The 20,285-nt window shown below is 38.9% G+C and overlaps 1 protein-coding gene across 12 annotated transcripts in view; it reads left to right on the top strand.

Annotated features, from left to right (window-relative positions):
* Positions 1-20,285, top strand: part of mctp1a (multiple C2 domains, transmembrane 1a) — a 213,682-nt gene that overhangs the window by 117,033 nt on the left and 76,364 nt on the right. For 7 of the 12 annotated variants that reach the window (XM_077231636.1, XM_077231634.1, XM_077231640.1 and 4 more), the window contains 7 exons: positions 3,284-3,426; positions 3,678-3,757; positions 4,990-5,101; positions 7,194-7,232; positions 14,274-14,438; positions 14,544-14,674; positions 16,624-16,810. In XM_077231636.1, coding sequence (XP_077087751.1) covers positions 3,284-3,426; positions 3,678-3,757; positions 4,990-5,101; positions 7,194-7,232; positions 14,274-14,438; positions 14,544-14,674; positions 16,624-16,810 — 857 coding nt within the window. The remainder of the gene's footprint in view (positions 1-3,283; positions 3,427-3,677; positions 3,758-4,989; positions 5,102-7,193; positions 7,233-14,273; positions 14,439-14,543; positions 14,675-16,623; positions 16,811-20,285) is intronic. The other 5 variants (XM_077231635.1, XM_077231633.1, XM_077231642.1 and 2 more) reach the window with 1 other exon arrangement.

Below are 20,285 nucleotides of genomic sequence, written 5' to 3'. Positions count from 1 at the left end.
TCAGCATGATGTCCAGGTTTGATTATTGTATTAAATGTCTCAGTGCTGATTTAATGACATTACAGAGGCTTTTCTCAGAGGTTATGATGAGCACTGGGAGAAACACACTGCAGGGGTGTTGAAAGGGGATTCCCTGCCAGTGAGCTGCTGTAATTTAAGTGATCGTATATGGAGCTGTCATCAGCGTGCCCACACCAACACTTTTACAGTGTAACATACTCCAGTCTGCAGTTTTTGCAGATGAGTGGATGGCCATAGATACATGGACAAATGCTACTCAAACTTTTAAAGGGATAGTTAGTTATCTCAAAAATATTGTCAGTCTTTACCTGTGTGTTCTTGTTTTACTGCTTTTTTCTGTACAATAAAAGTGAATAGTGACCAGGGGCTTTCGAATTTCATAAATGACAGAAAGCATTATAAAACGCAGTACTCATGCACGTTGGTCTTCTGAAGTCATTCAATAGCTTTATACAATGAATATATTCGTTATACACTAATAGTCTCCATTGCTTCAGATCTCATTCTTGTCTCCATTACGTGTCAGTGGTGCCAAATTTGAATATGCATGAGATTTGCAAGCTATTTAAACTTGAATTTGTTGTTTTCCTCAAAGGTATCATATACTGATGCAGCGTCACATTCACTCTCTTATTGCTGGATAATGCATCTCTGAACAGGGACACGCAGGTTTCTGCAGAGCAGAACGTGAGCTGAATTTAAACATTAGGAGGTTGATTGATTCCCGTTAAATCCAAGACTTTATATAGTCATATTGACCTATCTCTCGGCATTGATGTTTGTCCGAGTAATGAAATTGAAGGGATCCCTTATATCTAAGGGCTCCATTCAGGACATGTGTTTACTGTGGTTTGGCACAACAGACTGTGTGATTTTCCAATTATTTGTTGCACTTGTTTACAGAGGCTAAAATAGATCTTGCTTGAGAGAACCTTGCTAGAGTACACTATCCGATTGTGTCAACTGACTGTGAAAACGGACCTTAACGATGAGACTCTAAAGTCTCTATTTTGGACTGGAGCCAAATGTTATTCCCCCTTGACCTACTTGACATGAGTGAAGGAACCTGGAGAAAGGCGATCCTCCATGTTTGCAGTGTGCCTATTCTCAGCTGATGCTAGCGTTAACGGCCACTGCAGTGCCAGAGAACTTGCCCACCGCAGGAAAGGAGCCCGAACCCACCACAGAGCTGGATACCTTACTGATGCCCACCACGGACCCTGAGCCAACGGCAATGCCCACAACGGTGCCGGAGTGTGAGGCCACATCTTTCCGGGAGCTGAAAGTAGCTGCCCAGTCTGAGTGCCGTCTTCTATCTACGAGCCGGTAGGAAATAGACAAGAGTTGGATATGGATGACTGCCTCCCTCCTTTGATTCCACCCAGTCCAAGGCCAAAATCGCCACTGGCCGTAACCAGCTCAGAGACTGTTATGCAATTGAAAATACACACACCCTGCCTCCCTCTCCCACCTCCTCTGCCCAGGCTGGTCAGTCCCTCGGCCCCGCCTTCGATGGTGCCCTTCAGTTCCTCTGCTCCTCTATTGGGTTTTACCTGTTTGGATCCGCTGGGGACTTCTAGTTTCTATCCCAGACCTCCAGGTCCGTAGCTCCACTCGGCCTGTCAAGCAGTCGACTCCGCCTTGGCTCCTCCCTTCCTTGGCTCCACCCATGGCCGTCGTCCCATCGGCTCCATCGTGCTTCCTTGTCCCACCGGCTCCACCTTGGTCAGACATCGCCTGGCTTGTGGTGCAGACTTTGAGCCTTCAGCTGCGCTTTAGCTCTCCACCCCTTTGGCTCCATCTGGCTCAACTCTCCCTGCGGCTGTCTGGTCCGACCCGGTTCCTTCCACTGGAGCTTCCTTCACCAATCCCTTTTCCACCTCCTGAACCACATCCTCAGCTATTTTACGGCGCAAGGCTGCGCCTTCCCGGAGGGGGGCGTTCTGTAACAGTTATGTTTAGTTAGTTCCATTTTCATGGGCTTTTAGTTTGTTTATTGTCAGTTTCCATTGTTCTAGTTTCCCGTCATTATCTGTTGTCATGGTGATTCATTTAACCAGCACAGCTGTCTGCATTCAGTTCACTATCATTGTGTATTTAAGTCTCTCAGTTTGGGTATACATGCTTTTTAGTTTGCTATTACCTTTGGATCTACTTTTCTTTACTTAATTAAAGAATGTTGCTACTTAATCCTTCTTTGTCTTCCTTGGAACTAAGCGTGACACTCAGAATGTTACTTCAAATTGTTACAGCATAATTTAGCCTATAGATTTATAGATTTTATAGACAAATTTGATTGGCATACAGTATGCCATTTTTTTCCGGTACAGATACATTATTTATAAACATATTTTAGATATTTATTTCTAAAATTCTTGATTGATCAAATTTGTATGGCAAGTGCTGTGATTTTACATCTCTTGTTGATATTATGCTATGCTTCATGTCTCAGAGTGATGAAGTGTAGATCCTGATCCACTGCAGCAAAGTCAGAGCAGGTCAGGTGACACATGAGGATGCGGTGCACATTTAACAATGAACACACAGCGACATCTAGTGGTCTCTTATGAAAACTGCACTGTTGCTAACCAATTGAGTCGAATATCAAGATGTTGCTTTTGCAATTTTAGGGAACCAAGTAACTTAGACAAGTCTCTTAATGTATTAACATTGTGGAATATCACATTCACATACATTCAATGTTATTATATGGTCAGTAGTTGTTCTTTCTGTTATTTTCTAAGGGTATATAATGAGGCTCTGTCATGTTGAATATTAGTCAATGGTGTATTTGAATTTACACTGTATTTAGACTGCCCTTGGCTCCACACAGCACACTTATCCACTGATTTTGGTGCTTGAGCCAATAAGGGTTGACAGTTAAGGTCACATGACCCAAATTTTCTGCCTCCACTCCCTTTTTGCATTCACAACTACTCCATTGGAAAGAAAGAGCCTTACAGCAAAAAATAAATTTGTGCATATGAACATAATTATGTGTTTGTTGTTGTCAGCAATAAGAAATAATTGTATCATCTCTGTCTGAGACTGTTTTATAGCTGGATGATGTAAGATTGCATTCCAATTCATTTTCTCTGTGAAGATTTATCTTTCTCTTGCAGTATTTGGAAAGTGTTTCCAAATTGCTATTTACAGTATTATAAACCAAGTTTGCCTATAACACCATGTTCTAGCTTTGTAGAAGAAAAAAAGGTTTTATTTACTACTGTTTCTTTTTCTTTTTTTCTTGTTGTATTGACAGGGACCAGTGACCCATATGTGAAGTTTAAGATCGCAGGGAAGGAGGTTTTTCGCAGCAAAACAATCCACAAGAACCTGAACCCAGTATGGGAAGAGAAAGTCAGTCTGCTGGTGGAGAGTTTGAGAGATCCACTCTACGTGAAGGTAAATGATAAATAACAGTTTGAGTGCTTCTCTCCAGTCATTTAATTGATTATTTAGAGCTTTTTATTTGCTGCTGAGGCATTAGTGCTTATTTATTGTGTTTGATTTGAACTAATGGAGATCGTAAAGAAGTCAATCTGTATATTTACGCTTTAAACTGTACGACGGTCTTACATTCACAGTAACTGCTTCTGTTCTTTGTCGTGTGAAATGACATGCCTTACTGTCGTGTATTTTTTTATCCTCTGCAGGTCTTTGACTATGACTTTGGGCTGCAGGATGACTTTATGGGCTCTGCATATCTCTATTTAGAGTCCCTGGAGCACCAAAGGTCTTCTGATGCTTTGTGACACATTGACACATCTGAAACACAATTACAAGATTCACAGTCTGAAATTATTCACTGCTGCCACCTAGTGATTTTGCATGTGCAAACAAGCATTATTATAGTTAACGGTATAGCGGAGGATCTTTCCGAATTTTAGAGAAGACCCGCCCTCTCCAATTTTTTAAAAAAATGCACATGCGCCTATTAAACGTGTTGAGTGACTGAGGACTCAAGACATGATATGCAATGGAGAAGTAGCTTGTTGCATTTGTGTAATAAATACTATGGTGAACACATTGTAATTATCGAAAATGAACTCACAAGGTTTTAGAATATTTCAGCGTGATACCATTTACCATTTGGTCATAAGGCTACTTTAGACAAATTGAGATGTCTACGCGGTGCATGACTTGTGCCAGGGCTAGCATCGCTAATCATAGTTTACATTAACTTTTACTAGCAGTGATTTTAAATGCGTTTCTCCAAATAGCATGACAAACTTTACCTGTCTAGTAGAATCTTCGCGACTGCGGGATCAGTGGGAAGCCCGACCTGTGCTTTTAGCGCACGCCAGCGAGTGAAATATTCACCCAAAATCACTCTGGTCTTGTTTCTATATTCTGCAGCCTATGTCTTCTTATCATACACTTCGTATACATTTTTTCTCTTTCGACCCTCAGCCATTTTCAAAGGAATGGCTGAAACCTTAACTCATCACACATAATACACCTGAAAGTGCGCATGCGCAGAAGGGACGAGCACGTACTACGGCCTTACGTAAACATATCACCAGAATGATTGACACTTAGGTGGACCAATAGTATAGGCTACCCACCCGGAAAAAGAAAATCCTCCGCTATACCTTTAACTAAAACTAAAACATTTAAAAGAAACTTGAATTAAAATTAACATTAACTAGAAAAAAAATACTCAAACGTGTTTAAATTCAGGTGCCAAGCCACTTCCCATTTTCTCTTAGCTTAACTTGATGTACTAAAATAACTAAAACTAAAACTGAAATAAAAATAAATGAAAAAAAAAGTCAAAACACTATAAAATTACTAAGTAAAATGAAAATTTTAAATATGAAAATAAAAACAAATTCAAAATTGATTAACTGTAATGATATCTCAATGATAGTAAACACATGAATGCTGTATGAAATGAAGAACATAATCTTTAATCATGGCATATATTCGGTTATCATACTGTAGGTTCTCTCTGTGCCCTTTTAGGACCTTGGATGTGACCATTGAACTCAAAGATCCCCAGTATCCCAACCATGACTTGGGTTCACTGGATCTGACTGTCACACTTATTCCAAAAGAGGGAGACTTCAGGGAAACTGTGAGTTTTTCATTTTCATATCTCTATGTTTTTCTAGCTGATGTTTTTGGCCTGAGAATATGAGCTGGAGGTGTGTGATGTGACATTGCTGGATCAGATGTGATTGGAACATGCAATATTTACTCATCATCAAACCTGAATAGATATTAAGATGATTCCAGAAAATTCCCATTGTTTCGTACTTTTTAGGAAAATACATGCATTCCGTTTTCATATTTCTGTCTACATGGTTGCTATGGTCAGGGAAACCTGAAAATATCAAGGAACTTATTTCTTCTTCAGGTCTACAGTACAAAGAACATTGGGAATTGTTCTTTACAAGTGTAATCTCTATAAAATGAATTTCATAAACACTTATCCAAACCTGTCCATTTTTGGAAAGTCATGGAAATGTATTGATAAGGAGGTTTGGGAGCTCAGTCTCAAATTTAAAAAAATGATTTTATCTTTTAAAATGGAAATCTAAGGTAAACCAGTACTCTCTTTGATTTTCACTACCGTTCAAAGGTTTGGGGTCCTTCTTTTAAAAGAAATTAATAGTTTTTTTTAGCAAGAACACATTAAATTGATCAGTAAAGACTTTACCTTGTTACAAAGAAATTTTTATTTCAGATAAATGCATTAATCTTTCTATTCTTCGAGTATCCTGCAAAAATAATGGTTCCACAAAAATATTATGCAACTGTTTTTCAACATTGATAATAATAAGAAATGTTTCTTCAGCACCAAATCAGCATATTATAATGATTTCTGAAGGCTCATATGACACTGAGACAGGAGTAATGATGCTGAAAATTCAGCTTTGCCATCACAGGAATAAATTACATTTTCAAATATATTGAAATAGAAAAGACATCTTTCCAAAACATTAAAAAACCCAAACTTGTGAACAAAAGTATATTTAGCCAAGTTTTTTTGAAGCAAATATATAGCATTTCACCCATTTGACCACAGTACAGAAGACTACAAATTTGTTTTCTGGGCTAGATGTGCCAATGTCTGACCTGGAAAGTATTTCTATTGTAAACTTCAGGTATAAATCTAGGGGTTTAGGGGAGATAAATACAGTTACCTATTCTGCACCCTGTCTTTACATTGAGCCTAATGCCGTCATATAATGCAGTTAAATATCTTGTAGCTAGTAGAATTGAGTCAATTCAACAAACATGTAATAAGTATTCAAGGCCACCTTCTTTTGATGTTTATTCTGCCTGATTAGTCTGATCAAAACATGATAGTGGCTAAATATGGTTTGGAATACTAAAAACTGGATATGGTACCATATATAATACACTGTGTTTATATGTTTCTAGAAATGTATTATGTGAAGCAGGATGAAAATGCAACGATAAACACTTCATGCAGTAGCATGCTACTTTGTTGTGATGTGGCATTTTGTGGAATCTAGTTCATCATCACAGAAATAAATATGGATATTTTTAATTTATAATGCAATTTTGTGTGAATATATTTATTTTTATAAATATTTATTTTTAGATATTTATGTAATAATATTTTGGCAGCAATTTTTTTTCTGGATATTTTGCCAGCAAATAATATTTTTAGTATCTCTTCTTCAATGTATTAAGATATTACTTGTGGTTTCCGGAAGTGAAACATCAGTACATTGCATTGTGGGATACAGTGATCTTTGCAGGGTGCATACTGTGCATATTAAACAGAATCTAAGCAGGATGACCTCAACAATTAATTTTCAACCACTTATAACACCTCTATGGATATGTGTGTGTGTGTGTGTGTGCGTGTGTGTGTGTGTGTGTGTGTGTGTGTGTGTGTGTGTGTGTGTGTGTGTGTGTGTGTGTGTACGTGCACTTGCGTGTGCGCATGTGTGTGTGTGTGTGTGTATTTTTGTGTTGGTCAACTAACGAAGCTTTGAACGACAACATTTTCTGTGTGATTTAGTAGTTTTATTAGCTTATAATGGCTGCCCCCAGACCATAGCTTCCCCAGGCTGCCTCCTTATGACCCCTTGACTCCTCTGAACTGTATTCAGCCAGGCTGTCAGGTTCACCTCTAACACCCTGTTAGAGAGGGCAAGGGGTGGCTTTATAATGCTTTGTCTCATTCACAGACCATGCTTATGAGAAGGAGCTGGAAACGATCCAGTAAGGTAATAACAGCATGAACTGATCCCTGCCTTCTCCAATTCTCTGCTCAGACTGAAGAGGGCAGTGACCCCAGCCCTTTTCATTTTTTACCCTTGCTTACTCTTTTTCAGTTGTAAAATCGGCTTTTACTGACTTTATTTTCTTTGTGCTGCAATATGCAAGGTAAGAATCGCTGCCATCTGGTGTACAGATAATAAAGTGCACCTTTTTCAAGTGCTTTGTCCTGCCTTTAAATTTAAGGCTGAAATCAGATCAAAATTCAGGGCTGCCATAGTTTCCTTTGTGTATTGTAGCAACTGACTGAGAAAATAAAGCATTCTCTGTTCTTGCTATCTTCATATTGCATTGACTGCAGGGTGCATGTGCTGTAGTGTTCTGTGAGGAGATAATGCACTTTATCATCGTTGTACACTTTAACAGTGATTAAATATGCAGGATGTGATCAGACCAACCAGTTATTGATAACCTGGGGATTTTAGATATGTGTTCTTCTCGTCTTACCTTGAAAATTATGCCTATTTTGCCTGATTTAATGCCTCATAACATTTAATTTAATTAAATTTTATTTTATTTCATTTTATTTTATTTCTTGGTAAATTTGTGTGGTGGGTCTGTGAACAATATCTTTTTCTAAATAAAACAAATTATTTTTTGCTCTTTATTTCATTGCTTCATCGATACATCCAAATGACAATTTTGGTCTCTGAACTTGATATATTTGTATGAAATCTTATCATTGCCTAAAAAATAATTAAAATTTAAATACATTTTAAATAAAATAAATAAATATAAATATTAGATTAGAATTCAAAATGTTGCCTTGGAAACAAACGGAAGCAAATTTAAGTTGAAGCAATAAAACTGATAGCTAAAAAAAAACAAAACACAAGAATTAACAAAAATCTAATTAAACTGAAAATATAAAAATAAAAGTTAATTCAAAATATTAATACAATTATAATATAGTATAATACTAAAACAACACTTAAATATTTGAGGAGTAAATATTTGAAAAAATTCTCAAAATAGCTGGTTGAATCATTATTTTCCTGTTGATCACTGTATGAAAACAATCTGTATTGTAAAGCACTAAAAAATACAAGAGATTGACAGGTAATAATCAAATATTCCTATTCATTTGTTTTTAAAGCGTTAACCTGTTCCTTGTCATCCACACTATTGATCTTTAAGCTAAAATTCTGTTATAGTTTTAAATTTATTTGCAAATTATTTTCTTTCTTGTGTTGTGACTGGATTTTGTACTGTATGGAAGTGGCATGTTGGTCTGGGACGGGAATAATGTACTATACTCTCTTTGTCTCTGGTTCAAACGTGCATGTGACCTTTCTGTTGCCTACTAAGTGAAAGTCCTAGTTTCAGTGGTAATTTGTGGTCTTCAAGTGGAGTCCCAGTTTAAGACATTTCTAACACGCAAACCTAGTTGCATTGATTTGCACTACTCAAGAGAACAAAATGCACAGCTCTCAGCTGCATGTTCCCAGCAGAGGTCAAGTAACTACTATTTTGTTTGGTCTAATGTTAGAGCCCAACTTTCAGAGAGGCCCAGAAACATGAAAGTGGCTCTCCAGCATGGATAAGGACGTCCTGCTGAAAGGCTTACCCTACCCAAGCCTTTGAAGCTCCAAAGTGGGCCATGTTGGCTGGGACTCGGGAATACTGTAACAGCGCTACGATAACTACTGACTGCTCGTGGTGCACACTTGGGTGTTTCTTCTATTTATACTCCCTATTTCTCTCTCATTTCCAAAATACTGTAAACGATGATCTCTGTATATGCAAATCAATGTGTAATTGATACATCTCAAAAATTAAGATTTCTGCTCTGATATACAGTATGAATATAAAGAAAACTCCACCCTGAAGTGCGTGCAAGAACAAAACTTTTGCTAACACAGCTGTTAGCCAAAATTATGATTTTTTTACACCCAGTTTTACTTAATCTGCTTCATGATTTTTTCCCTGTATCATTTCAATGAGATAATACAGCCCTTTTATTCACTATTAGGGAACATCACATCAAAAATGAGCTTCTTATTTTTGGTCAGTGTCATAGGCAGAGCTCTGAATGCTCATTGCTAACTCACACACAAACAGAGTCACTTTACAGTGGTTGTGTACAGTCAGCATATTGTATGAATATCTGGAGAGAATGTCATTAGCTGCCTGCTTTTAACATCAAAGGTGTGGGGTTTTTTATCAGAAAGGGTTTGCTCTGAGTTTAATGAAATGCATTTTAAACAAGAAACATTTTAATAAGGACTCTATATTAAGCACAGAGATATCTGTTAAAATAGTTTGTTTGGCAAGTGTCTTGCTGTGCTGAAGTCAAGAGACCTGATGCTCAAAGACTGCATTTGCTTTGGAGTTATTGGAATAATCCCCAAAAAACTCAATTTCACTCCAACAGCAAAAAAAGAAGAGAGAAGTAAGCCGCTTTTCCCCAATCTGGCCGAACGGTTCTCATTTCGTAACCATTCCATTCCGTGCCGATCCAGGCCAGCCGGTACGGTTACGGTTTCATTTTCCACTGTGGGGATGATAATGGCCGCTCTTTGGAATGTAATACAAACGCGTCAGTCATTGCCTTGGTAACTTGACGGTACTTGGTACTGTGTTTACGTCACTCAAATAGCACGCTTAACCAGCTACAGAGAAACAGGTAGCCAGGCAACAGACAAGTGACCAATCCTGAGTGGCGATGTCACTTCACGGATTCTAAAAGAATTCTGGGCCGAGAACGGTTTGTAATCATGTGCCGTACCGTACCAGGCTCAACTGGAAACACAACTGGAACCGTTCCTTACCATTCTCAGAACTGTTTGGCCCGACGGTGAAAAAGCGGCTATGGTCTTGGTGTAACTCTTGTTCCCTGATGGAGGGAATGTAGACAAAAAAAAAAATCTAAATACCGACACTAGGGGTCACCCTTGAGAGCCCCAAACACCTCTGACGTATTCAGAAAAGGCCAATGGAATTGGTGTGTGGAATTTGCACGCCACGCCACACCTGCAAACATACGGGTATATAAGGCAGGCCGACTTGCACACACCCTTCAGTTTTGTTCTGAGGAGCTGAGACCGCATCTCAACCCCTCAGAGAGAGTTCAAGTTATGGCAGGAGGGGCACAATGTCTCCGTTACCTCCATCAGGGAACGAGGGTTACACCAGAAACCAAGACATTCCCTTTCTGTCTGTAACTTTCGACGTTGTTTCGAAATACTGACACTAAGGGGTCTCTATACTAAACGCCACAACTTGAACTGCGCTACGAGGCATGGTGGTGCAAATGCGGGCAAGCCACCACGTGCCAGCAGAAAGTGCAGCTATGCTAACTCACAACTTTACAACGCCCAGGGTAAATTAGCTCGGGTCTCCTTCTCAAGGGGACCTTCTCAAGGCAGACCGTAAAAACGGTCTGTCCCGAGGAAGAATCGAGACATGAAACTATGCGTCCTTCCGTTCAATAGCCACAAACCAATCCTGTTGGCGAGCGCACATCAGAATGTGCTTCTGCGTCAATCTCTCATCAAACCGATTCAACATTTACTGAACGAGGATTAGTCACAACCCACCACCTTTTTTCGGTACAATGAAGTAAGGGCTTTGTAAAACCCCTTCTTTTACCCGGCTGGAGGGAAAGGCTCTATTGCGTCCTTCACCAGTAGGACCATGCTTCACCAGTAGGATGCTTGCCTGCCTTCGAAGCAGAGCCTGGCGAACTGAATCGTGATTGCTCTGATGACCCATCACGATGGATTGGAGAGCTAGCACAGCTCCCAAACTCTGCGCCAGAGGTGTCAGAGGAACAACTGAAAGTGCACTTTGTCGAGCACCCTCACCTCCAAAAGGTTAGCCAAGGGTTGCATTCTAGGTCCACAAATGTGGACATCGTCTGGCCGAGAGATCGCGTCGTGACTTTAGTTGCTCTGAGAGCAACCGCAGTAGCGAACGCAGTTCCCGCATCAATCTCGGCTCAACACTACCCTTGAGCAGCTCTTTCAGAACTTATGCCTGATGGACCTGCAGGATGGCCATGGCATGCAGGGAAGAGGCGACCTGTCCAACGGAATTATAAGCCTTCATCCCTAAGTAGGAATTAGTCTTACCTAGTTCGGCCAGGTGGCAGCGTTTATCTGTGCACCCTGAATAGAGAGACCCCTTTTGTGATGAAATCCAGCAGCAGATGCTCTATTGCAGAGGTGAATGGATTTGTTTCTCTTGCAGAGTGAGAAGACGCTGGCTTAGGTTCCGAAGAACAAAGCTGATGTGTGTTTGCAAGCCAGCCTACCTTAAATACCTGTATGTCCAGGGGCGTGTCCTGGCATGCAAATTCCACACAGCAATTCCGTTTTTTTTCTTTTCTGAATACGTCAGAGGTGTGTGGGGCTCTCAAGTCGGCTCCTACTGTCGGTATTTCGACACAATGTTTTAAGTGACCTACGGAAAGGGAACTTAAATTTCCCTTTCATATCACTCTGTAGACCAAGATTGGTTGCCCACTGAAGCTAAGCAGGGCTGAGCCTGGTTAGTACCTGGATGGGAGACCTCCTAAGAAAACCAGGTTGCTTCTGGAAGAGGTGTTAGTGAGGCCAGCAGGGGGCGCTCACCCTGTGGTCTGTGTGGGTCCTAACGCCCCAGTACAGTGATGGGACACTAAACTGTCAAAGAGCACCGTTTTTTGGATGAGACACTAAACCGAGCTCCTGACTCTCTTTTGTCATTAAAAATCCCAGGATGTCCTTCGCAAAAGAGTAGGGGTGTAACCCCGGCATCCTCGCCAAATTTGCCCCCTTGGCCTCTGTCCATCTTGGCCTCCTAATCATCCCCATATACTGATTGGCTTCATCACTGTCTCCTCTCCACCAGTAAGCTGGTGTGTGGTGGGCGTTCTGGCGCAATATGGTTGCCGTCACATCATCCAGGGGGATGCTGCACATTGGTGGTGGTTGAGGAGATTCCCCCTTCCACGTAAAGCGGTTTAAGTACCCAGAAAAGCGCTATATAAATGTAACGAATTAATATTTATTATTATTATAATTACATTTCATAAAGTAAAGTGTATTAAAGTCCCCCTGTGGTTAAAATCAAGCTTTTAATGTTGTTTGTATGTCTATGTGGTGTTTTTATGCTTTAAGACAAACCATGTACAAATTCATAAGTCGGCACCATTGCTGAGTATTTTTTCCTTAAAACTGCAGTGAACGTAGACGTTCAAAGTCTCAAAAACGTGGTTTGAAATCGCTGGTGTTTCTTAAGTCACAAACTGCCAAACTACCGACTTACTACCTGAGTAAATGATGACAGAATGTTTATTTTTGGGTGAACTATCCCTTTAATTGGGACAATTAAACCCCTACTTATTAGTAGACTTTAGCATCTTTTGTTCTCTCATTAATGTAAGGCATAAATAAATGTATGGTAAAAAATTTTTTTTATAATGCTAGTATTTGTTGTACTACATTTTATTTATTTTTTATTTAAAAAAATCTTCCTACAATAGGCTAAATTTTCTGTTCTGTTCTTCACCCTATATGTGGACTGGATCTTAGAAGCGGTTGAGGAGACTTCTGTTGTTTATTTCATACGCTACCATTCAAAAGTTTGGGGTCAGTAGGATTTTATACAGCAAGAATGAATTAAATTGGTAATAAGTGACAGTAAAGACTTCTAAAATATTAAAGAAGATTTCTATTTAATAGAAATCTATTTTTACTTTCTATTCATCAAAGAATCCTGCAAAAAAAAAAGTATATATTGTGGTCATGATTCGAGTATTTAGAAACAAAATTAAGGAGACAGTTGTTGTCAGATTTCATTGGTGATTTCAAATCTGAAATGTATTCGTAAGCTTGGTGAACAGTTTTGGAGAACTGCCCATGATGCGTTTCAAAGATGGCCCCCTAGTGAATGACTTGCATTTGAAATGAATAAATTACATTTTATATATATAATTAGATAGAAAACAGGTCATTTAAATTTTAATAATATTTCACAATATAACTGCTTTCACTGTATTTTTGATCAAATAGCCTAAATGCAGCATAAAACATTATGTCCTAACCAGATGCGATGCGATTAGATTCCAGTGACAAGCAATTTGCCTGTTCACACAAATGTGACTACAAGATGCGTCAAAATCAATCAAAACCCACAGCCAATCAGAACAGTGTGTGGGCGGGCTCTCGCGGTCCAGTGCACAGCACCAGAGAGTAATCTTGACGCCACTCGCAAGAAGTAACTTACATAATCAAATTCACAAATATAACACAATTTAAACATAATTAAAAATATACTGATTTACTAAGCAATCTTTGTCAAAAAATACACTTGTTTGTTCACAGTTTGAACTGACTTGTTTCTATTTGTTTAATTTCAAAATGTGAATTATCTATTGTAGCTTTTACGGCTACAAAGCTGGGAGCACTAAATTTTATTCAAAGTCACATTACACGCTTTTAACTTCAAATAAAGCACATACACATTATCTGAGCTTATCATTGCCACACTTTGTGTTTGTTGTTCCAGCAGTGACATCGCAGAAACATAGAAACCGTTTCCAAAATTGAATCGGCTGTTTAGGACTAAAACTCCTATTAACATGGAAAAGATACCTTTTATCGCGTGTTGCGGCGTTGTGTCGCGTGTAGTTAGGACACGGTGTAAGAGACTTCTTTCAAAAACATTTAAAACATCTTACTGACCTCAAACATTTGCACAGTAGTGTATGTTCATGTTTTACTTGAGGAAAGATACCGTTGACTCACTGATGTTTGTGTTTGTCTCTGTTTTTGCAGTGCTATGCATTGTTTATGTTTTCCTTCCTTACGCCCAAAATATGTCTTTCATGTTGCTCAACTTTATGCACTCTTGTACATTGCATTTTTGACCACAAACACATTGTTTGCAATTCACATTTAATTTTTTTCGTCTTTTTAGTCATTTTTCTGACTTTCTCTTCACAATGGATTGTATCCTGCCTGACGTGAGTATGTGAATGGGTGTGTGTTTGTGTCACATTGCAGCATCAGAGTCTGAGGTTATCAGACTTTCACAGGAAGGCTCAGCTGTGGAGAGGCATAGTTAGCATCAGTCTCATTGAGGCCCATAACCTCCAGCCTATGGACGCCAATGGCCTCAGTGACCCTTATGTTAAATTCAGAATGGGACATCAAAAGTACAAAAGTAAGGTATGGTCCACATGAGCTGTATTCCAGTTGTTTGTGTTTCGTTTGAGACTTTTTCTTTCATGTAATGTAAATTCTAATCGAATGTGTTTCTTTTCTGCTGCGCAGACGATACCAAAAACACTAAACCCCCAGTGGAGAGAGCAGTTTGACTTCCACCTATTTGATGAACAGGGTGGTTTCATCGACGTCACCGTCTGGGACAAAGATGCTGGGAAAAAAGATGACTTTATGGGCAGGTTGGTCATGCACTTGGCTTTTATTTTATATCTATATGGAGTTTTGTTATTCTCATGCTCTCATGGTCTGACCTGATTAATTAAATATTAATATGGTATGGTATGATATTCACTGATTGCAGTAAAATGAGGAGGGGGTCAAAAAGGCCTATTTAAAGGAGCCTACTATGCTTTTTAGCAAAATTTTAAATCAACTAAAACAGATAAGAATCAAGAAGTAAACTAAATAATTCATTTTAATTGAACAAATGTATTTTTTTGTTTGTAAGTTAGTTTGTTTGAAACCCTGAATATATTATGGACATTTAAAATGACTAACTATGACTAAAATGACTAATAAATAACAGGTTTGCTGTATATCGCAGCTAAAGTCATTCATGCTCCAGTCTGAACTGTCCTCTCATAGACAGTTCTTTTGTGTGTGTGTGTGTGTGTGTGTGTGTGTGTGTGTGTGTGTGTGTGTGTGTGTGTGTGTGAAAGAAAGAGGGTCTAGAGGGTCTTCGAGAGTGACAAAACCCCATTAGAAGTGACAGTAGAGTTAATGTCTGTGCGATGTCAGAATGAGGCAGCAGTTTACTTAGTTTCTGTCTGTCCCCTACATCAGTCCTCCAGCTTACAGTCGTTCATGGTAGCATGTCAGGATCCGTCGGGTGGCATTCTTGTAATTGGCTACTTCCCTCCTCTCACCTGCTTGAGTTTTTCAGCACTGATGTTCACATTATTTACCCCATTCAGGATCAATTGAAGCATTCAGTACCTGCATGATGTTCCTGTAGAGAAAAACACATTGTCACAGTGGGAACAAGCAGTGGAATATTTATGCAATATTTGCTGAGAACAAATTGTATTCTATAGCAGCCATTTACTCTCTTGTGCTCTCTTTTTGCCTCTTGCACTTTTTCTCTCTTCTTCTTTGTTGCTACTAGAATGTTGGGGAATGTTGATAAAAGTGATCAGTTTCTAAATCAGATATTAAATCGTAACAGGATTTCTCTGTTTTTATAATAACAAAGAATCATCACATTAAAATAGGTCTCATATACAGTTTCAAGATAATTTTATACATCTATACACTACCTTTCAAAAGTTTGGGGTCTGTAAGCTTTTTTTTAATGTTTTTGAAAAAGTATTATTATTATTTATGTTGACAACAGTTTAATAGTTTAATGCGCTTAATAGTTTTTTCGAGACCATGCTACATTTTTTCAGGATTCTTTGATAAATAGAAAGGTCAGAGAATGACAATTAATTGAAATACAAATCTTTTGTAACATTATACATTTCTTTAATGCCCCTTTTGATCGTTTTAAGCCATCCTTGCTGAATAGTTTTTTCATTCAGATAAAAAGCTTACTGACTTTTTCTTGTTTCATGTCAACATCACTTTTAATTTTCACCATTAAACTTCACAGAGTATTTGTACATTGTCAAATTTTTCAAGTTTTTCAAAAGTTATTTTACTTGTTTACCAAGGAGAGAACAGTGTCAGTGAAGAGCTTGAGATGAAATATCAGATGTAATTTTGTTCAAATTATGACAAAAGTTTAGAAGTATTATTTAATTGTACAGTATGTATTTAGAAAACATAACATGCTAGCAATAAAGTTTGCTTTAGCATAGCAAAGGAGAAAATTACGATTTTGAGATGTGTAGTAAATTACATTAGTGTATAACAGTTCGAGTGATGGGGAAAAAATGATAGAAAGTGTTTTAAGTAGTTTAATTTCTCAAAGGCAACATGATGCCCTCAGTAAAATAAACACCCATTCGTTTAACATTTTGTTTAGATTACTCCCAATGCTGGTGATTTAGCTTTTCCTTTGTTTCTCTCACTGCAATGTCAGTTTCTTTCTTTTCTATTGTGTCTTCTACTTACACATGAAAACCTGCAAGACAATATATTTTTGTGATATGATGATTATGATGGTATGTGTGTGTGTGAGTTTCAGGTGCCAGGTGGACCTCTCTCTTCTGTCAAAAGAGTGCACACACAGACTGGACATGCCTCTGGATGAGGGCGAGGGCACGCTGGTGCTGCTGGTCACCCTCACAGCCTCTGCTGCTGTCTCCATCGCTGACCTGTCTGTCAACATATTGGACGACCCCCGTGAGAGGAAAGAGATTCTACACAGATATGTAAGGACAAAGCTCTCATATTCAGAACACTTGGAGTGTACAGCCAGCAATTAGCATTTAGCAAATAGCCTCTTAAAGGGACAGTTCACCCAAAAATGAAAATCCTGTCATCATTTACGCACCCTCATGTCAGTCTGAACCCACAAGACTTTCATGCATCTTTGAAACACAAATGAAGGTATTTTTAATGAAATCTGAGGAATTTCTGTCTCTCCATTGACAGTTTAAGCAACTACCACTTTGACGTTTCAAAAAATTCATTAAGAGAAAAACTAAATTCACATGTAAACATTCATTAACGCTCACATCAGATATGGTAAAAGGAAGCTCAAGCATGCTTGCTTGGTAAAATGTTGATGAATTTATTGGGTTGTTTTAAATATTAAGCATCACATCATAACACGTTACATGTAATACATTTTATTGTTACTAGAGAGAGTACTCTGAAATGACACCAATTATCAGTAATGTAAACAATCGCTCATGATTATGTGTGACGTGATTTTTTGCTTAATCCCTACTTAAGGCGAGACACGGCTGGCAAAAACATTGTTTTTTTTTTTCACTGGTCGATTTTGAGATTTTAGGCTATTTGTCTTTAATAACATGTCCTCTTTCAGACTTTTGCTGAAAAAAAAGTTCAAAATACACATTAAGGTCTTTATTTTACTACACTTTGTCTGTTTGCGTGTGTAGATTTCGCATAAATTCAACAAAAGTTGGCGTTCTAAATCATCCCGCTGCTCCGCGATCGCTGTCTGCACCCTGTCATCACACACCGTTAGAAAGCTCTCTCTCCCCTTTGCAACGCTATCGGATCCAAATATGGTCATATCCTGTTTATCAGCAACCAATCGTGAAAGTAAAACAGGCGATTTAACTTGAAATGCGCAATCTCATTAGCTGATGCCAATTTCTGACAAAGTGATTCGTTCAGAATCGTCACGTGACGTGCTCTGACATTATATACATACATCACATATATACTATACTTTACACACTATATATACAAAACAATTACATTACACAACACATTTCAGTTTTTGTATAATATAATTACTATATAATACTAAACAAATCTGTAATTGTGGGATCCTAAAGTGGTTGTGAGTCCCTCAGGCAGATTCATATTCACCTGTGTGATGGACTGTTGATGTGTGGTTTTGAGTGTTGTTTTGGATGTTATGATCAGTTATGGATGAAGCAATGATGAGTTTTGGATGTTAAACAGTGTGATACATTGATTTTACAAGGACCTAAAGCATATTTTGTCTGTAATTCATGGCTTTCAATAGAAATTAGTGGAATTTTGCCATAAAAATCTTTAAAGGCCGTTTTCTCAAAATGATTTTTTTCTCACACTCCTACTGACGATTTTCCACTTCTGTAGCATCTACATACACCAAACTTTACAGTCCTATTCCTAACTATATTGTGAAGGTTTGTTCGGAGGGATTTGTTGATATATCATACTTGGCCTGATTTATATGACATTGTATGCCTAAAAACAGGGTGGAAAATCCATTTTTAATGGCTATTGACAGTATTTTCTGATTTACAGGGTAACAAAAGGAGATATTCATAATCCCCTCTGTAAATGTATTTTCATTAAATATATCAATAAAATGCAAAAATAATTTTGAACCTTGTTTTTTTCATCTTCAAAAAAAGTCACTTCAAAATATATGCAAGTTAGTGCATATTTAATTAGATATAGCCTGATTAGCATAATTGAACATAAAATTACAGAAAACTTGCAATACATTTTTTTCTCCTATTCATGTGAGTAATCAACTGGTAAAGATTCATGGTGATATCTGTACGTTAAAATTTTTACCCTATTCACCTGTAGTGTCTCGCCTTAAACTCTACTTTTTTCTTAAAAAACAACAACAGAATGGTCTTAAGAAAATATTTGAGATCTTAAGAATTTGGAAAATTTTAACAAACTTTTTTGAATTTATCTTAAGAAACTTCTTTCTTGAGAAGATTTTGTTCTAGGTCTACATATTTTTGATAATTGACACCAGGTTTAAGATAAGCTTATCCTATTTTCCGATAAATGTCTCTAAAGAGTCATTTAGTAGATGTTTTAGAGCGACACCACATCATTTAGTCCAAACTTTCTGTCCCTATATCATCAAAACTAGTCTTCTGTTAAAGTACCATATTGAAGTGTCCTCTCTCAGAGTATATGTGCCTCATATGCATAGACGGAGCTGAATTGCATCTCAGTTGGCGCTGGGTTCTCAGACCTGGCAGAACCTCAGCGATATGACCTCCTTTTGAAAAGCGCTCAACCTCTGGGGGCCAGAGATTGGTTCAGGCCTGTAGAGAGACCGATCGGGCCTCCCCGCTCTCTGAGGAAAGGGAGAGAGGTGCTGATTTGGGATAGAGAGCTGTGAAGGAGAGCAGTAGTGGGGGGCTGTGACAGGCTCTTTTCAGGCAGGGTGTGCTCTTGAAAGGCCCAGGCTGAAAGGAGCCCAGTGTCCCTATGCTGAGGCCTTTGGCCCATCATGGCCCCGAGGCCCTCCAGTCCTCACTCTAGCACAATGCTCTCAGCCTTTCGCTTTGTCTTTAGCCCGTTAACCCTTCGTTCGCCGCTATTTGCGGTTCTCCGCCACCTCTTTACATGCCAATAGCGAAGGACAGGGCTGAAACAAAAGGGCCACTTTTTGTTCACACTCTTGTCTGCTCGATACAGCTGCTCTCAGGGGTGTAACGCGTCAGAAGATGTTTTTGAATCGCAACCGTTTTTAGAGCCTTAACGTGTTTAGTTTTGCTTTCGCAGGCAGTGTGTTTCGCTAACCTGGTTCTTGGCGAAACATGGGCTTGTGCGCAATACTCTGCTCTAATTGAAGTGAGAAGTCATGCTGGGAGATGTGTTTGATCTTCGGTTAAGTACCAGTGGAAAACACTCCACAGGCCAAACGGCGGACGGGTGACCTACATAACTGTGCACATTACGGGCTAGCGGCATCGTGCTCTGCGCTGCCACCTTGTCGCCCCACGTCCACTAGGAGGAGCTGTTGGATCAGAATTTGAAAGAGAAATTTATGTCTTCTGACAAGGAAGAGGGGGGGAGATGGGGTACTGGTCGCTGAGATGGGAGGGGCTGGTGTGCAAAATGAAAAGAAAAGCTATTTCACCTTGCACAACACCAGTCTTTTTTTTGTGGCAAAGGATAGATGTTCCGCTGGGGCACAAGTGAGAGCGTGGGCTTCCAACGTTTTCTACCTCTCTATCGCTGTTTGATCAGCTGTCTGAGGATAACCGAATAGCCACCCATAACTAGTTATTAACGCTTGCTGTTAAAGTGCTAGGGGGGCTGCCTCCAAACAAATAAATTGTTTAAGAACGGGAGGTTGGGTGGTGGAGGTATAGAGATACTGTGAAACTGCAGATGCTCCCAATTTAAACTGTGGATGCCCTTACTTGCCGGGGATGGGGGTGGGGGTGGGGGTTGCATAGAACA

Source organism: Siphateles boraxobius, unplaced genomic scaffold (assembly GCF_051911475.1).
Source record: "Siphateles boraxobius isolate OS27281-9 unplaced genomic scaffold, OSU_SipBor_1 16, whole genome shotgun sequence".
Lineage (NCBI taxonomy): Eukaryota > Metazoa > Chordata > Actinopteri > Cypriniformes > Leuciscidae > Siphateles > Siphateles boraxobius.
Note: the sequence above shows the minus strand (reverse complement) of the source record. Positions and strands in the feature narration are given on the sequence as shown.